Genomic DNA, 19,139 nt, shown 5'->3' on the forward strand with positions numbered 1-19,139 from the left:
CTAGAGTAGTTTGCCATTGCATTTGCAAACTCTTTTTACAGATAAGGAATGGAGGTAAACAGGGTTAAGTGACTTGCCTAGGGGGCTTTAAATGACAGTGTGAATTTGATGATAGATATAATATGGAATGAAAAGAGATTATTAAACAGAGAAATGGAATGGTCAGACCTGTGCTTTAGTAATTTCTCTCAGCAGCTGTTTGGAAGATAGATTGGAGTGAGGAGAGACTTTAAGCAGGAAGATCAATTAGGAGGCACTTGTAACAGTGCAAGCAAAAATGAAGAATGTCCTGAAAAAGGATGGTAGCTTCATGGATGGCAAGAAAGAAATCAATGGAGAAGTTGTGAAGGTAGAATTAATGACTTTTCACCAGATCAAATAGTGGGATGAAGGAGATTGAGGAGTTAAGTGACTAGGTCCTTGTGCCCATGTGATTGGAGCAATGATGGAGTCTCTTAACAGAAATAGGAAAGTTTAGGTGAGGATTGGATTTCTGTTTTGGATATGCTGAATTTGAGATGCATGAAGAGCAGGCAGTTAAAATGTCTTACAGATAGTAATGCAGGAATGGTGCTCAGAAGAGAGATTAGGGATATCTATATATAGTGTATATGCATATATGTACACTATTATATATAATAGTAATTATATATAATATATTATTTAATATATGTTATATAATAGAACATGTACAAATATACATATATATGTATGTGGATGTGTGTATATATTTATATATAGGATTATGCATATATATGTACACATATGTGTGAGGGGATTTTTAACAACCAACTCTCTGAGGGAATTGTATAAATAACAATTTTTTCATTTAAAAATATTATTTACATTTAACATATTTTAAACTTGAGTTCCAGATTCTCTCCTTCCCCCTGTCCCTTTTCCACCCACTGAGATGGCTAGCAATATTATATCAATTATGAATAGGAATCATAAAAAATATATTTCCATATAAGCCAAGTCTCAAAAAAAAACCAAAAAATAAATAAAATGAAAAAATTGTACTTCAATTTGCACTCAGAATTGAAAAGGAAATCAGGTATTATTGATTACTTTGATTTATTTTTAGTTTGATTATAGGTTTAAAACCCTTTCTTTAGGAAAAGCTTTCCCTAACTCCTAAGCCAGAATAAGATACTTTCTTATGTCTAGGTTACCTATAGATTTAGTGAATATATAGACTCATAAGACCTTATTATTTAGTAGAAGATAATTTAGAATAATACTGATATCTTTCTATAAATAGAATAATAATGGAATTAAAAGATTTTTCTTTTTCAAAAAGGGCTAAATTCCCCTTTCTAGTAACTAAAGAAAGGTGACTGACCAAAGATTAAGATCCTCTTTCCAGTAGCTATAAATAAAGTAATCTAATGTCTTAAAATTAAGTTTCCATTCTGACAGCTGGGAGGGTGACAGTTGACTTTTAGTTTATCCACCACCAACCACAAGTTCCTCATTCCCAGTCCCATTTACATTTTTCTCCTGGAATCTTTGAAGAAAGTTTTCTAGAAACTGAGAAAACATATCAAGTGTCTGAGGCCAGGTTTGAACTCAGGTCCTCCTGACTCCAGGGCTGGTGCTCTATCCACTGTGTATCTCTATTTTTAACTTGTTCCTTATCAAGAGTCTGTTTTGTTTCTGCCTTCTGCCTACTGCCTCCTTTAAACCACCCTCTTTTTTTATCACTTCCTTCTTTTCTCTTATCTCCTTGCCCTCTTCCTTCCCTGTTATTAAGATGCATTTCTGTACCCAGCTGAGTATGAATATATATTCTTCCTTTTTTGAACCAATTTTTATGAGAATGATATTCAAGCATCACCTGCCACCCTTCCTCCTTTTTCCCCAACCTCTGTCAATACTCTTCCTTCCATGCCACTTTTATCTGAGATAATAATTTCCCCCATTCTTCCTTTCCCTTCCCCCTTCTCCCAGTGCATAACTCTCTCTCACCCCTCTTTTTGTTGATATCATCCTCACATAAACAACTCACACTTGTGCCCTTTATCTATGTAGATTCCTTCTAAATTCCCTAATAATGATAAAGTTCTTAGAAATTACAATTATCGTCTTTCCATATGAGAATATAAATAGGACTTCTCTTTCATGTTTTACTTTTAGGCTTCTCTTGAGTTTCATATTTGAAAATTAAGTATTTTATTCAGCTGTGGTATTTCATCAGGAATACTTGAAAGTACTCTATTTCATCAAATAACCATTTTCCCCTAAAGGAGTGTAATCAGTTTTTCTGGATAGGTTATTCTTTTTTTTATTTTTATTTTTTTGGTGAGGCAATTGGGGTTAAGTGACGTGCCTAGAGTCACACAGCCAGTAAAAGTGCTAAGTGTCTGAGGCCAGATTTGAACTCAGGTCTTCCTGACTATGAGGCCAGTGCTCTATCCACTGTGCCACCTTGCTGCCCTCTGGATAGGTTATTCTTACTTATAATCCTATCTTATTTTTTCTTCCAGAGTATTATCTTCCAAGCCCAGCACTCCTATCAGATGGTAGTGACTAAATCTTGTGTGATCCTGACTGTGGATCCATGACATTTAAATGGTTTCTTTCTAGTTACTTGCAATATTTTCTCTTTTAAACAGGAGTTCTAACATTTAGTTATAATATACCTAGAAGTTTTGATTTTAGGATCTCTCTCAGGAGGTAGTCAGTGGATTCTTTTAATTTCTATTTTACCCTCTGTATCTAAGATATTACAGCAATTTTGCTTTTATAATTTCTTGAAATATAATGTCTACTCCCCAAAAAGGAAAAGAAAGACCTATTTGTATAAAAATATTTATAGCAGCTCATTTTTTGGTGGCTAAGAATTAGAAATCAAAGGAATGCCCATCAATTGATTAATGGCTAAACAAACTATGGTATATGATGGTGATGAAATGTTATTGTGGTATAAGAAATGAAAAGCAGAATGATTTCAGGAAGAGCTGGAAAAACTTGTATGAATTGTTGTATTGTGAAGTGAACAGAACCAAAAGGACATTGTACACAGAGACAGAAATATTGTTTGATGAAGAACTCTGAATGGCAATTATTCTCAGAAATATAATGATCCAAGAAAATCCCAAAGGACTAAGGATGAAACATACTATCTATCTCCAAAGAAAGAACCAATAGAGATTTAACAAAGATGGAAGCATGCTATTTTCACTTTCTTTGATTTTTTTCTTTTATTAAAGTTTTCTTGTACAAAATAACTAATATGGTAATGTTTTGCATAATTACAAATGTATAACCCATATCTGCTTACTGCATCAGGGAGGGTAGAGGGGAGGAAGAGGTAGAGGGATAAAAGTTGAAATTCAAAACTATAAATAGGGGCAGCTAGGTGGCGCGGTGCATAAAGCACTGGCCCTGGATTCAGGAGGACCTGAGTTCAAATGTGGCCTCAGACACTTGACACTTACTAGCTGTGTGACCCTGGGCAAGTCACTTAACCCCCATAGCCCCACAAAAAAACCCTATAAAATAAATGCTTATTATTTTTAAAAATCAATAAAAATTTAAAAGACTTCAATCTGAAAATAAAAAGAAATATGATGTCTAGGCTCTTGGTTTGATGATGGTTTTCAGGTAGTCCCATAATCATTAAATTATTTCTGCTCAAACTCAAACTCTACTCAAAAAAATAACTAGATCAGTTATTTTTTCAAATGAAATATTTTACATTTTTTTCTATTTTTCTTCCTCTCATCACTTTGTTTTTTTGTTTCTTGATGTTCCAGAGAGTTGTTAGCTTCTGCTTTCCCAATTCTAATTTTTAAGAATCATTTTCTTCATTGGGCTTTTGTATCCTTTTTTTTTTTTTCAATTTATCCAGTTCTTTTCATACCGTCTCTTCTATTTGGTCTAATGGGCTTTTTTTTTGGGGGGGGGCAGTATGGGAGTTAAGTGACTTGCCATGGTCACACAGCTACTAAGTGTCAAGTATCTGAGGCCAGATTTGAACTCAGGTACTCCTGAATCCAGGGCCTGTGCTTTATCCACTGCGCCACCTAGCTGCCCCTTAATGGGCTTTTTAAGAAGTTCTTTTCTTCAATGACTTTCTCTGCCTCTTTCACTATTCTATCAATTCTGCTTTTTTAAGTTGTTATTTTTCCAGTCTTTTTGTGCCTCTTTTACCACACTATTAATTCTTTTTTTGTAATTTTCTTCCATGATTCCCATTTATTTTCCCAATTTTCTTTCTACCACTCAGCTCTTTAAAAAAAAACAAAACAGCAACAACAACAACAAAAATCCTGTTCCTGAAATTCTTGTTGGGCTTGTGTCAAATTTGCATTTTGCTTTGAGGCTTTGATTGTAGCTGTCTTCTGTCTTTCATGTCTTCTGAGTTTCTTATCCTTCTCTGCTGACATTGTAGCTTTTTATGGTCAAGTTCTTTTGTTGTTATTGTTTGATCACTTTCCTTGCCTATTTTTTTTATTTTTTATTAGGTTAAAATTGGGTTCTGCTCCCCTAAGAGTGGAGAGGCACTGTCCCAAATTCAGGGTTGTTGTTGTTGGTGTGTGTGTGTGTGTGTGTGTGTGTGTGTGTGTGTGTGTGTGCGCGCGCTACTGTTTTCAGAGCTAGTTCTAGGAATTTACAAGTTTTCAGTGCTTCCCAGGAAAGAGGTGTGGTCACTGTTCTCCTGGTCTATGTCTTCATCCTTCTTTATTCATGAAAAGCCTGTGTTCCCTTGTAGCCACAAGGGTTAGGACTCCTTCTGTCCCTTAAACTGTTACCCTGCATGTCTCCTGTTCTCCTGAGCCTGCAAGTACCAGTTATCCTCTCTCCTTTGGAACCATGACCAGGAACCCTGCTCCCTTGTGAGTGACCATAAGAGCTCCTTTCCACCCTGGAATTGCATTCCCAGAACTGCATATGGTTAATAGAATCACCAAACAACACTATGCTCTGAACCCAGTGCCAGCAGAGGGTCCCCTAAAATCTCTTTCAGGTCAGTTGTCTGATTCTTTTAACAGTTCTGGGCTGACAGCTCCCAAAGTTGCTGCTGCCACTGTCACTGACTCCAAGGGCCACTGATTATGATACTGCTACATGCATTCCAGACTGGCCCTCAACTTGGTGTCAGACTTTTCCTGCCAACATTTAAAGTTGTCTTCAGCAAAAGGTCCTCACAATCAATAAGTTATGCTAATTCAATGGGGACTCTATGCTGGAACTTTTTCATATCAATGATTATACACCTTGTGTTTGATGTCTCATTTGATGTTAATAGTCACAGGATCATTTTTCAAAGCTGTATCTTTTGTGATACTTTTCAAGGACTCAGATAATTTTGATTTATGCATGGAGATAACTTATTAGAAGAGAAATCTCAGATGACTGTTTTTTCTCACTACTGAATTGAATGTTCTTTTCTAATCAACAAACAGTAAGCACAATGGGATCCTCTCTTCTCCATCTTTCAGTCGATTTTGTCAACATGAATTCTATCAATTCTATCAAAATTCTATCAAACCTGTTCTTTTCAAATACTCTTTAAGAATGTCTAAATTGAGGGGCAGCTAGGTGGTGCAGTGGATAAAGCACTGGCCTTGGATTCAGGAGGACCTGAGATGAAATACAACCTCAGATACTTGACACTTACTAATTGTGTGACCCTGGGTAAGTCACTTAACCCTCATTGCCCCGCAAAAAAAAAAAAAGTCTTCAGTGAGTGTTTAAATTTATTATATACTCATATATATATATATATATATATATATATATATGTATATATATATATATACACAAACACACAATATTGAACATATGTAAATATGTACAAAATGTGCATATTGGTTGGTAATTGGTAATTTATAATCTTTTGGTCACCTTTTTTTAGAAATAACCTATTCCAAGCTGTCTTTTTATTGTTTTTTTTTCTCCTTTTGAAATAAACCTTTGTTTTTCACTTCTAAATACACTTAAGCAAAATGAACACACCAGAAAGTGTATAGTTATGGTACAGTGGACTAAGCATTAGATTTAGAGTCATGGAATCTAGGCTCAAATTCATTGTTGTGGTTTTTTTCAAATTCTATTTTGATTCTTACTGCTTATATCATCTTGCCTGAGCCAATCAAAGTCGCCAGATCTCAAATTCCCTACCTATAAAATTAGGGGCTTAGACTAAATAACCTCTGAGTTGTCTTCTGCTTCTAAATCTTTTAAGCCATGACAGGGGGACTTTTATGCAATTAGAAAGTAAAGTAAAAGGCAATAAAGACAGTTACCACTGACCATTTACCATGGTTTTATACATAGATGCCCTTGAATAATAAGCAAAGTGATTCACATTTTTTTTGGGGGGGGTAACAATGAAGAACAATTGAAAGGTTGTTTTGTTTGGTTTTTAAACAGAGTACATATATTCTTGGGTCTATACATGAAAAAATTAATTTGATATAAGTATAAAAGAAAGTTTGGGATTGAGAGAGATGTGAAGCAAGAAGACTAGTTAGTCAATGAGATCCTACATTGATATTCCACTGGTATAAATAGAAAGCAAAATATAAAAGAACTGGAAGTGAAGATGGATAGGTAACTGACAATAAAATCCAAAAAGTGGGAAGGTGCTTTAAGAATAGTATTGAGAAGACTAAACATTCCAGTATACCATGAGGATTGTGAAAAATAATAAATAATAATACTAATAATAATGATGATAACAATAACTAACATACTTGTGTGCTAGATACTGTGTTTAGTGTTTTTTAATTATCTCATTTGATATTCACAATACTCCCATTTTCCCCATTTTATAGATAAGGAAACTGAGCCAAAATGTTAAGTAATTTGCCCAGGATCATACAGTTAGTAAGTATCTGAGGCCATATCTGAACTCAGGTTTTCCTGACTTTAGGCCCAGTGCTCTATTCACTATCATTATGCCACCTAAATGATATGGTTGGGTATTGTTTTTCCTAACTTTTTTTTCTTCCTTTGGCATTTCCTAGAGGCTTATCAAGGATTCAAGATATTTTTCATGGAAGTAATGAAAGGTCCAGCAAAGATTTCATGAATCTTTTTCCTCAACTCCTGAAACAAGAAATGTGGGGAGGAATCTGCCTGACCCTAAAAGGAGTTAGTTAGTTTCTTAATCTAACCCTGTGTAGAGAGGTAAAGGAAGTGTCCCTTAGCAGCTGTCTCAAGGATCCTATCCTTTAAGTCATCACCCAGGAGGTTAGTGAGGCTACTGAAAAAATCAGACCCTAAAATCGTGATAACTAACTCCTAAGCACATGACCTTGGAGATTGGATCTGAGAGAAAAACTCTAATTAGAGGCCTAAACCTTAAGCAAGCAGCTTGAATCTAAAAGGGTAATAAACAAGAACACCCAAGGCCAGTCAGCCTGGGAGAGCAAAAAAGTAAAGGAGTCATGCTCAAGCCAAAAGAAAGAGAATGAAGCTGCTCTGGACAACAGCAAAGATGCCCCTTTGGGGGAAGACTAAAAAGTTAGAAGAACAGAAATTGCCAGGATAAATAATAGCTCTGCTGGCAGAGGTGTTGCAATGAAATAGAGGCCTCTACTCAATGGAGGGCATCACTCAGTGAAAGATGAGGAGGTAACGAGTTGCCCAGAAAAGTGGTCCAGACATAACTCAAGGCAGTCTCCAGTACATATTCACTCAGGCTTGTATTAAGAAGAAAAAACTGCCTGGAGAAGTATCCTAATATGTACTAAAAGCCACAGATGTTATACCTTCCTCCACTATCTTTAGAACATGATTGTGTTTCCTTTTTTCTTTTCATTGTAGGAGTTTGTAAGAGGGATCTATTTTCTATTGTTTTATGAGATGGTTAAGAAGTATTTTATGGTATAGATTTTCTTGCTTGTGAGATTATTTTTGTATGTTTCAATTAAATGTTTTCTTATTTGATTAATGGCAATTTGCAGAGTCTGGGAGTTCTCAAACTTTGGAATTTCAGGATCCATTTAAAATTTTTTAAATTAATGGGAACCTTTCAAGGAGTTTGGTTTATATAGGTTATATTTTCTATATTAGAAATTAGTATTTTGGGGGAAATAGTTGTGAATCCCCTGCAACTAGGGTCCCTCACTTTGAGAATGGCTATCCTAGTCTATGGGAAGAATCGACATTGGATGAGATATGCAGCCAAGAATGTTTCTCCCTTCACCCACATGGAAATCAAGTGTATTTAGTGTGGGAATGTCAGAATAGAAAGGGAAGTGCCTATAAACTTACTTCTGGTAGAGTCAAGGTAGGAACCAAGGAAAGGGTTGGACTCCTCTTTCTTGTAGATTAGGCAGCTAAGTGTTACAATGCATAGAGCAAAGGTCTTGGAGATAGAAAGATGAGTTGAAATCCTGCCTTAAATACTTACAAACTATATAACTATAAGGAAATCACTTAACCTGTGTCTCAGTTTGTTCATCTGTAAAATGAGCATAATAATAGCACCTGCCTCATAGGGTTGTTGTGAGAATCAAGAGTTAACATATGTCAACAGCTCTGAATACTTTAAAGCCAACAATTATTATGGAAATATAAGAGACAATAGAAAGAAGGTATGACTACTGAATAAATTCCATTGCCCTTCTATTTTTTTCTACTTAATTATAGTCAATATTTCTTAATTACCATTTCATCTCTCTTGAGACCAAAGAACCCCAAAACTTTCCAGGAGGAAACAGAAGAAACAGAATTTATGCAACCCCCCCAAATAATACTCTCCTGGGGCAGCTGAGTGGAGTGGTGGTTAGATTGCCATGCTTGGAGTGAGGAAGACTCATCTTTCTCAGTTCAAATGTGGCCTAAGACACTTACTATCTGTGTGACCCTGGGCAAGTCACTTAACCCTATTTACCTCAGTAAATAGCTAGAGAATGAAATGGCAAACTAGTTCAGTATCTTAGTATATCAAGAAAACCCCAAATGTGGTCACAAAAAGGCAGGCATGACAGGAAATGGCTGAACAACAAAGGACACAGAATCTATCATACAAGAGATATGCTACAGAGAAGGAAGTAATGTGACTATCATACTGAGGTATACATGTTTGAAGGGCTTGGTTTTTTTTTCTTCTTTCTGCTGTCCTCAGATCCCAGCTTTGTGATTGTCATTTGAGCAATGGGGCAGAGGCTGACAATGTTCTGAGTTATACTTTTATGAGGTTGACTGGAGCCACCAAACTTGTGAGTGTGGCAACCAGTGACTGTCACGTTTAGCAAAACACAATACTCTATCATCTGGTGGCCAAGAATTCTAGATCCAAGACCTGCAGAGAAAAAAAAATGATGCTAAAGCTCATAGATAGATGCCTTAATGGGAGAGGTTAGTTATTTCCATGACTGTCCACTGTTGTGAATATACTTTCTCTGGTTATATGGGAAGAAAAAACTGATTTCAAACATTGTCTCCTCCACTTTTCCATTCTATTCTGTGATCCACAGATGTTGTACAAGATAAACATGCCTGCCTTCCTTTACTCTTTTACATGAGTTACAGGAGCTGATGATTTGGACATTCCTCCCCTCCCATTATTGTGACTGTAAAGATCTGAATTGTTTCTCTTTGTGCCTTCTGAATTTTATTACTGAGACTGAAATTTCAATATATTTTGTTCTGCCTTAACCAGCCTATAGAATTTTCTTCATGGGATCAATCAATGAACATTTATAAAATGCCTACCATGTGCCAGGCATTGTGCTAAGAACTGGGGATGGGGAACAGTGGATAAAGCACCAGGTCTGGATTCAGGAAGACCTGAGTTCAAACACTTGATGCTTACTAGCTGTCAAGTCACTTAACAGCCCAGCAAAAAAACAACAAACAATTAAAAAACTGGGAATACAAAAGAATGGGCACTACCTAACTTTCCTCTGAACCTTGAATATCTGCTCTCCCCAAATTTAGGGCACATAATAAACTCTGCTCAGCTTTTCTCTCTTCTATCACAAGACTTGGAAGGGAGTACTGACTTCCTCCAAAAATTTCCATAATTCCAATCATAGCAACAAATTACTCCCTGTTGGTGAGAATTAAATCCACTACTGAATTTTGTTTTCTATTTCATTCCTCCTCCTGTTCAAGGATGAAGTTAGCATTAAAGGAAGTCAAGTATTAGCTGCTGTATTTGGGAAAGACAAAATGTTCCAGCAGATGTCTGAATGCTTGAAGTTACCCATCACTATTTACATCATGCCTCTCTGACAGCCTTGTGGTCTGTTTCATGAACTTTTCATCTATTATCTATTTTTTTCTTCCCAGGTGGCCCATGGCAAATTGTGAGGACAAAAAATACTTTTTCCCCTCTGTTGATCTTCAACCAAATGTTCTCCTTCCTTCATTGTGGCCATTTTCTATAGTATGTAGCTTGGTAAATATATCGGATATACATAGATACTTTCTTCTCTTCCCTTTCCTTTTCAGTTTAAAGCCCTTTTAATGAGATTTTCAAGCCTCCAGACAAATATATTCATACAGGCATTATCTATCTCTGGCACTGGGCCCATTACTCATATTTAAAACTACGATCCCTTTTTAACTTATTGTCCACTTCCCAAGTCAGCTTTTCATATGCATACCTTATTTTTAGTGGTAATGAGGAAAATATAACCTGTGTCTTTATGGCCTTTGGTCTTTTGCATATGAATTCAAAATCATAATATTTTCAAGGTTCTTCTACCAACATTGCCTAAAAATGAAACATCAAAAACTTTTTACATAAAGACCCACTTTTTTATTTCTCATTGAATTATGAGAATGATATATACATATATTAAAGTTATACTTATCAAAATATGAGAATAGTCAAAGTTACTTAGAGTTTGGTTTTTGTACCCACATGAATCCCCAAAAGTGAGTAATATTCATCTGCCTTGATAATGTCTTCGGACTGTTTCTCCATTCTTAGAATATAAAAAAATAACAATAATAATAAAAACCCATGATAATAATAATGAAATAGAAGTCAATCAATCAGAAGTCAGAACTGCTTCTTAATAAATTGGAAATAGCATATATGGAGGAAGAAAAATAGAATAATGTAATATAGATTATTTTCAAGTACACATTGAACCCTTGCAAAAAAAACTGTTTACATGCTGTCATAAAGTAATACTCCATATATTTTAATCATATTATGAGTGATATATTTCAGGATATTTATTATACTTTAACACTTAAGAAAATCTATTTTCCCCTCAAGGTGGGTACCCAATCAAAACTCAGCCACACCTCATCCTCTTCTATTCTTGTTCATGTTTTTCAATAGAACTTCCATAGAAAATTTCAGCATATTGATATTTTACAAATATCCAGTGTAGCAGTACAATTGCCCGTGAGTTTTCTCTTACTGACCAAATCACTGACCTTCCCTTTTTCTAGTCATATATTAAATAATGGCTATAGTAAGCACTTGTATAATGCTTTAAGGTTTACAAATCTCTTTATATATGCTGTTTTATGAAAGAAAGAAAGAAAGAAAGAAAGAAAGAAAGAAAGAAAGAAAGAAAGAAAGAAAGAAAGAAAGAAAGAAAGAAAGAAAGAAAGAAAGAAAGAAAGAAAGAAAGAAAGAAAGAAAGAAGGAGGAAGGAAAGAAAGAAGGAAGGGAGGAAAGAAGGAAGGAAGGAAGGAAGGAAGGAAGGAAGGAAGGAAGGAAGGAAGGAAGGAAGGAAGGAAGGAAGGAAGGAAGGAAGGAAAGAAGCAATAATCTACTTTCTTCCTACTGTTTAATCTGGGCCAAAATCTTTGCCCATATTCAATTATAAAGAGGGATGGACAGATGAGTTGCTAGATGATATACTGAATTTGTAGATTATCCTTTCAACCACTCATTATCATCTGGCCAATAGGCATTTTTTCATTTATTTTTCCATTATGAATTATTAGGCCAGTCTCATGAGAATCATAATCCTCAATGAGGAAATTCTATAATGTTATGGTGCTTGATGCAATCAGTACAATATCATCTGTAAACAAGATCATTTGGAGGACCTCATCACCTATTAGTCTTTTATCTTTCCTTTTAGAATTTGCTTAGATTATCTCCCATGGCAAGGGCCATCAGTCCATTGTAATACATCTATTAATTTTATTGTTCTTTGATGTTAATAATCAATCAGAGGCTTACTGAAAAAAAGAAACTTGAAACTCTTCAGTTGTTATTATAAGGATCCCTCTGTGACTTTAATATGCATCAGAAAATCCCAGTTGGAAGAGATTTTTTTTTTTTGGTTTCACTTTGCTCTACAATGTCAAAGACTTTTTGTAATCAAGAAGCAATAAACAGATATTTTATACACATTAGCGAATTTTGTGATCATAATGATGTGATTAATTTTTGAAAATTCTTAGTATAAGTCATGGTTAAAAGGATATGTTGGATGTTCCAGGAAACCTGATGAGACTTTTGTGACATCACTGACTTCCCCTGACACTGAGAATAGAGGGAGAGAATAAAGTATAATACTAACCACAGGGTATATCAGAACATTTGGCACACCATTCTAGAATGTCTATGAGTTCAAAAGCAAACAAAAACAATAACAGAAATCTAAATAACTGTGCCTGTTCTTATATTTTGATAAGGATAACTTTAATATATATGTATATCATTCTGATAGTTTACCTAGAAAGGTGAAAAATTGGGTCTATATGTAAATAGTTATTGATGTTTCATTTTTAGGCAATTGTATCAACCTTGATTTTTTGTTTTGCCTTTCTTTTAGTATCTTCCCTTTTTTGATATATTGAATAGAGTTTAGCCTCCAATGCTTTGAATATTGTGTTTCTTCCATCATGGGTTGCCTAAATGTATATTTGATCTAGTTCAGGGAATCTTCCTCACTCTGTCTTCCTAAATGCCATTTCTATTTCTTCATATAGCACAGGGAGAAATGAGGTGTTAGGGTCCATATGTGATGGTTCCTCTGTCACTGATGATGAAAATAGATTATAGAAACGTTGACAAATTTGTTCCAATTTACATCTACTTGTCCTCCTGCCAGTTACATCTACAAATTCTCTTGGGATGATGTTACTCATTTAGGTCTCATGCCAAGATTTCTATAGACTTGTTATCAATTCCACTTTTTTTTTTTTGCTTGTTTTAGAAAGAGCTACTGCTCATAATTTTCTGCCACCTCCTCTATAGTGTATTACAAATGAATGTATATTCTAAAACAGTATTGCCCTTGGCTGTCACCTCTCTCCATGTCTCAAGGAGATAAGTGTTCCCTGGTTAAGAAACTTTCTGAACTTTTTTTTTTTAATCCTCCTACTCACTCAAAGAGTATGCTTCCTCTCCTCACACTTGCTTCTCATCCATCTGCAATCTGGCTTCTGACCTTAGCAATTGAACTGAAACTACTTTTCCAAAAATTACCAAAAATCACTTTATTGCTGTTTCTGATAGTCTTTCCTTCAGTCCTTTTTCTGCTGAACACACTCTATTCCTGATGTTCTCTATTGTATTAGATTTCATGTTACCACTGTCTACTAGTTATCATCATTGTTATTTTTCAATTTTATTTATTTTTTCCTGTGAAATCATTCAAATAATAACCTTTAACTGTGGATAATCCCAAAGGTCCATCCTGGGACCCATTCTCTTACCTCTCTACACTCTACCTCTCAGTGACCTCATCAACTCCTATGAAATTAATTATCATCTCTAGTCAGATGACCCATATATCTATATATCCTGTTCCAGTTTTTGAAATGTAGTCCTATATAATCAATTACCTATTAGACATTTCATGTCCCATTGATATCTGAAAATAAACATGTTCAAAACAGAACTATTAGCTTTTCCTCAAAACTGTGTTGTAATTTCCTTATTTATGAAAAGGCCAACATCTCTCAGGTTTGTAACATCGTATTATCTTTGTATCCTTCATGTATCTCATGCAATAAAGCTAATCAATTCCCAAATCTTGCCATTTTTATCTCTGCAACATCTCTAGAATTTGACCCCTTCTTATTACTCACAAAGTTACAACCCTAATTAATATACTCATTACCTTTCACCTGGACTATTGTGATCCCCTTCTCATTGATTTCCATAACTCAACTTTTACCTCCTTTGTTGTTCAGATTACAAAGTTATATTCATATACATAGATATGACCATGTAACTCCCTATTCATTAAAATTACCAGCTTCCTATTATGACTGAAATATAAAATTAGTGTTTTTCTTTGGTTTTTAAACCCCTTTATAATTTGGTTCTCATAATTTATTCAGCCTTTTTTTATATTGCTCATTTCATACTGTACAATGCAGTCAAATTGGACCTCTCTCTGTTTCTCCTTTAAGTCATTTCATCATCTAACATATTCCTTTGCTTCCTTTCTCTATACCCATCCCCAATGAGGCAATTGTTAGCACAGTAGATAGACAATTGTGCCTGGAGTCAGGAAAGCCTTAAGTTCAAACCTGACCTCAAACTGTCTGATCCTGGTGAAATCATTTAACCTGTTTGCCTTAGTTTCCTCAGTTGCCTTAGTTTGCTCAATAATGGGGATAATAATAGCACCCAACTTCCAGGGTTGTATAGACTATCAAATTTATTTTTGAAAAAGTGTTTAGCACAGTGCCTGTCATATATAGGCACTATGTAAATGCTTATTCCTTCCTTGTATTCCTGCTATATCTAAAGTTCAGTCATCTTACCTATAGCTCTTAAAATTTCTCATTCCCTTCAAGATTCAGCTTGATCAGTACCATCTCCGTATATCATTCTTAAGCAGCTAAAGTGGTTCAGTGGATAGAGAGTTGGGCAGAGTCAAGAATCCTAGCACTCAGATACTTGCTGTGTGATTTGGGGCAAGTCACTTACTTAAACTTTCTTAGCCTCAGTTTTTCAAACATCATCATCATCTAGAAAACTTGCAAATATAATACATATGTAATAAACAAGCAAATAGAATTTTGCATATATATAGTTTTCAAATATTATAATTATCTATAAATGCTAGCAATCCTTATTACAATCTAACAACTTTCAAAGGCCTTCTCCCCTAAATAATCTCTTTTAAGTACCTTGCATTTATTTTGCAGTTATTCTGTAAATGTTTTTTCTTTATATACTCATCCATGTACATGTTTCTCCCAATAAAATATATATGGCCAATTTGTATGCCCAGAGCCTAGCATAGTACCAGATATATTGCACTTAATAAATGCTTGCTGATTGATTAGATGGTTATAATATTAAATGGTTCATAATAGTTAAATTTTTGTTTAAAAAGGTACTAATCAAGACCAATTTTCAATTCATACTCCTACTTACATTACTGACTCCTTTGAATATATCCAGGTGGAGCTGTTAAAATTGTTTATCATGTATTATCATTAGTCTTCCATTTTGATATTGATTTTCAACATCATTATAACTATAGAGAAACAGCAAGCTGATTCTGTTTTTCCTTCTGTATTTCCTTTCCGTTTAAATATATTCAGTTTCATTTTTGTAATATGCTTTTGTCTTTAATAATTCTAGTAATTTTGAAGTCTCTTCAGAAAGCAAGTTATTTTTATTGTAAAGCTATAAGCTTGTGGAAAGCCTACATGGGTGTCTCTTATTTCTTAATTCTAAACTATATTTTCTAAAATGACTTTTACCTTCCTCCCCTGATTTGATTTGATATTTATCACAAGAATATGAATGATTCGTTTGTTCAGTTCTTTAGAAGTATACCAAGATATACACAAATCTCACATTTAGTGTATCAAAAATTTCACGTCATGTATAATAAAAAGTATGTTCTATTAACTGTGTGATTCTTACCACTAGCCTTTTTCCTACCTTTTTTGTTTTAATTCTAATGCCATCGGCCTCGGGCCAGGGGCGCCCCAGCGACGGGTCCCCACCTCTCTAGCGAATTCGAGAACCTTTTTACGAAGTGCCAGGTCAGAAGTCGGCGGGGGCAACGAGCCAAAGCAAGTCAAAAAGAGGGCTGGGGGCCCGGGCGGGGAGAGCACTACCGCCAGGCCACTGCATCTCGGAGGCACGCAGGAGCGCACCCACACGGGCACACATGGGCATACGCGGGCACAGACCTACGGGCGCTCTCCCGCGAGCGCTCCCACACGCAGACACACACGCGCGGGCAGGTGCACTCGGGCAGAGAGCTGCGCCCGGTCTCTGGGCGCCGGGGGTACAAAGGACACCCAAGGCCAAAGGGACACTCTCTCTCTCTCTCTCTCTCTCTCTCTCTCTCTCTCTCTCTCTCTCTCTCTCTCTCTCTCTCTCTCTCTCTCTCTCTCTCTCCCTCTCTCTCCCTCTCTCTCCCTCTCTCTCCCTCTCTCTCCCTCTCTCTCCCTCTCTCTCCCTCTCTCTCCCTCTCTCTCCCTCTCTCTCCCTCTCTCTCTCTCTCTCTCTCTCTCTCTCTCTCTCTCTCTCTCTCTCTCTCTCTCTCTCTCTCTCTCTCTCTCTCTCTCTCTCTCTCGGAGGGTCGTCCGCGTGTCCCCCGCAAACCGCAAAGTAGGAAAAGCGAGAACTTTAGCCCGGCCCCCAGAGCCTTCACTCAGAGCTCCCAGTGAGCGGACTGGCCGCAGGCACCCAGACCAGGGGCTACTAGCACACAGCATGGCTGCCTCAGCCCTGCGTTTTCAGTTTTCAAGTAAAGTGGAATTACCTGAGAAGGACATGGAAGTTGATTATTCCGTCCCTAAAAAACTGAGGAGCAGGAAGCTTCAGATTCGGAACATTCCCCTTCACTTGCAGTGAGAAGTATTGGACGGACTCTTGACTCACTGGGGGACAGTAAAGAACCTGGATGGAACAAGTCAACACGGAAACCAAGGCTGCTGTTGTCAATGTGACCTACGCCACTGGAGAAGAGGCTCAAGTAGCCACTGAGAAGCTCAGCGGTCTTCAGTTTGAAAACTAAGCCTTCAGGATTTCCTATATCCCAGATGAGAACGGGAACGCCCCTCTAAGATCCCGCGGGGGGAGTACTCTTCCAGGGAGCACGGCCACTCCCCGGGGTGCTCGGACCAGTCCAAGCAGCTGGAATTCCTGCTCCGGATCCTTGTCCCTTACCCAGTTTGTTGGCGCCATAATAGGAAAGGAGGACTTGACTATTAAGAACCTCACCAAGCAAACGCAGTCTAATGTAGACATACACAGGAGGGAAAAGGCAGGGGCATCTGAGAAGCCCGTGACCATCCATGCCAGCCCCGAGAGCTCCAGCAAAGCTTGTCGGATGATCCTCAAAATCATGCAGAAAGAAGCAGATGAGACCAAGTTAGTGGAGGAAATTCCTCTGAAGATCCTGGCCCACAATAGTTTGGTTGGGAGACTGATTGGTAAAGAAGGACAAAAACTGAAGAAAATTGAGCAGGACATGGGGACCAAGATCACCATCTCTCTTCTGCAGGATCTGACCATTTGCAACCCAGAGAGAACCATCACAAAGGTAGGATTGAGGCCTGCTCCTCTGACGAGGGGGAGATCATGAGGAAGCTTCTTGAGGCCTAGGAGAGAATGACGTGATGACCTTGAACGTGCCTGAACAGGAAGTGGTATACCCCTTCAACCCCACCCAGGCTGTCGGAGCCATCTTTGGCGAGAAAGGCCACCACATCAAACAGCTGGCCAGATTCGCTGGGGCCTCCATCAAGATTGATCCTGCTGAAGGTCCGGATGTCAGTGAGAGGATAGTGGTCATCTCTGTCTCCCTTCATCTATATACAGCCTCCTTCCCTCTACCCCAGTTTTTCTTGCCCTCTTTCTCTCTCCATTGAGTCTTTCTTCCTTCTCTCTCCACACCCCCAGGCAAAGCAGTGCTCTGGGCAACACATCACAGAAAAAAAGAAAAAAGAAAAAATCAAACAGCCACAACTTCCATTTAGGTGATTGAATAGGAAAGGAAACAATGTCAATGGTACTTGTCCCAGCAATATTCAAAAAAGGATATGTGAGCTGTATATAGATGGAGGAAGACAGAGATTCCTCTTCTCAAAGACAGTATCCCTTCTGTTCGCACACACAGGTAATTCCCAACTGCACAGGTAGTACCTTTCTGACTAAACCCCCTCCCTCACAATGCCCAGCCCTCCCCCTCCTCGATTTTTGTGCTGGTGTTTCTAAAGCTGCTTCTACCCCTTTAGCCCTCCCAGTGGGTGACTTGAAACTCCAGAAAAGAAAAAAGTCAGCCGCCATCTAGGAGGTGAAATGCAGGTGTGCTCCAATTATTCTCAACTGTCCTTGGCTGTCTGAGAGCTGGTGGCCTTCTTTAGGGCAGACCTTGAAAATGTTTGTTGAAAAAAAATATTAAAAGAAAAAAACAGGGAAAGGATTAGCAATGTCCTGAGTGTGTTAATAGCTGTATGGGCCATTGGGATTTTCTGAGCTAAAAGGATAAACATGTTACTGGTTTACGTGAAATTGCCAGTGTGCCAACAGACTGCAATGCCAGTTTCCTCTACTGCAAACAGTGAAAAAACAAAAACAAAAACAAAAACCAAGCAAAAAGAAAAAAAGAAATATATCCAGCTCACAAGAAAAAAAAATTCTAATGCCATCATTATAGAAGTTGGAGGTAGTATTGCACGGTGGAGAAACATATTTTATTTTTATTTATTTCATAGATTGCCAAGGGCAAAAAGAACCTTACTGTTATGGGTAAAATAGGGTGGGGGTTTGGGATAGGGATAGGGGTTAGGGTCCTTAGGAATTCCTCTTTAAAGAATTATACCCTCTTGCACACAAATCCAATAGAATAAGATAATAGTTTATTTAGGGGCTGGGGAAAGGAAACCAAGAGAGAAATCCTTGGTCTTCTCATGGGGAGAAGGCATAGCACAAAGGCATGGCTCTGAGATACCTATCTCCTCCAGCAGGAGCCAGGCAGATACTTTTATAGAGGACTGATGGGAGTGATCATCTGACTGTGGAAAGTTCCCTTACTGAGGGAGGACCATCTCCCAATGGTGGTGGCTGGTGGAGTTGGGTGAGGGGAGGCTTTGGATCTCTCCAGCCATCTCTCTCCTCCTCCCAGCACAAAGGCAGCAGCCACACCTAATCTTATCTCCCCAGGGGTGGGGGAGACTGCAATGAAAGGTGGTGGTCTTGGAACTAGCTCATTCTCAATCTGGTGCCATTTATCTCTTTAGGTGTGTCTGTCCTTTGGTTTAGTTTC

At 37.4% G+C, this 19,139-nt stretch overlaps 1 protein-coding gene across 1 annotated transcript; it reads left to right on the forward strand.

Moving 5' to 3' along the window:
* Positions 1-277: 277 nt before the first annotated feature.
* Positions 278-17,742, forward strand: LOC122747341 (insulin-like growth factor 2 mRNA-binding protein 2). The gene is given in 6 exon segments (XM_043993423.1): positions 278-349; positions 15,788-16,151; positions 16,512-16,768; positions 16,770-17,406; positions 17,409-17,473; positions 17,476-17,742. Coding segments are annotated over 6 exon segments (1,662 nt in total).
* The last annotated feature ends 1,397 nt before the right edge of the window (positions 17,743-19,139 follow it).

The sequence above is a fragment of the Dromiciops gliroides genome, chromosome 3 (assembly GCF_019393635.1).
Source record: "Dromiciops gliroides isolate mDroGli1 chromosome 3, mDroGli1.pri, whole genome shotgun sequence".
NCBI lineage: Eukaryota > Metazoa > Chordata > Mammalia > Microbiotheria > Microbiotheriidae > Dromiciops > Dromiciops gliroides.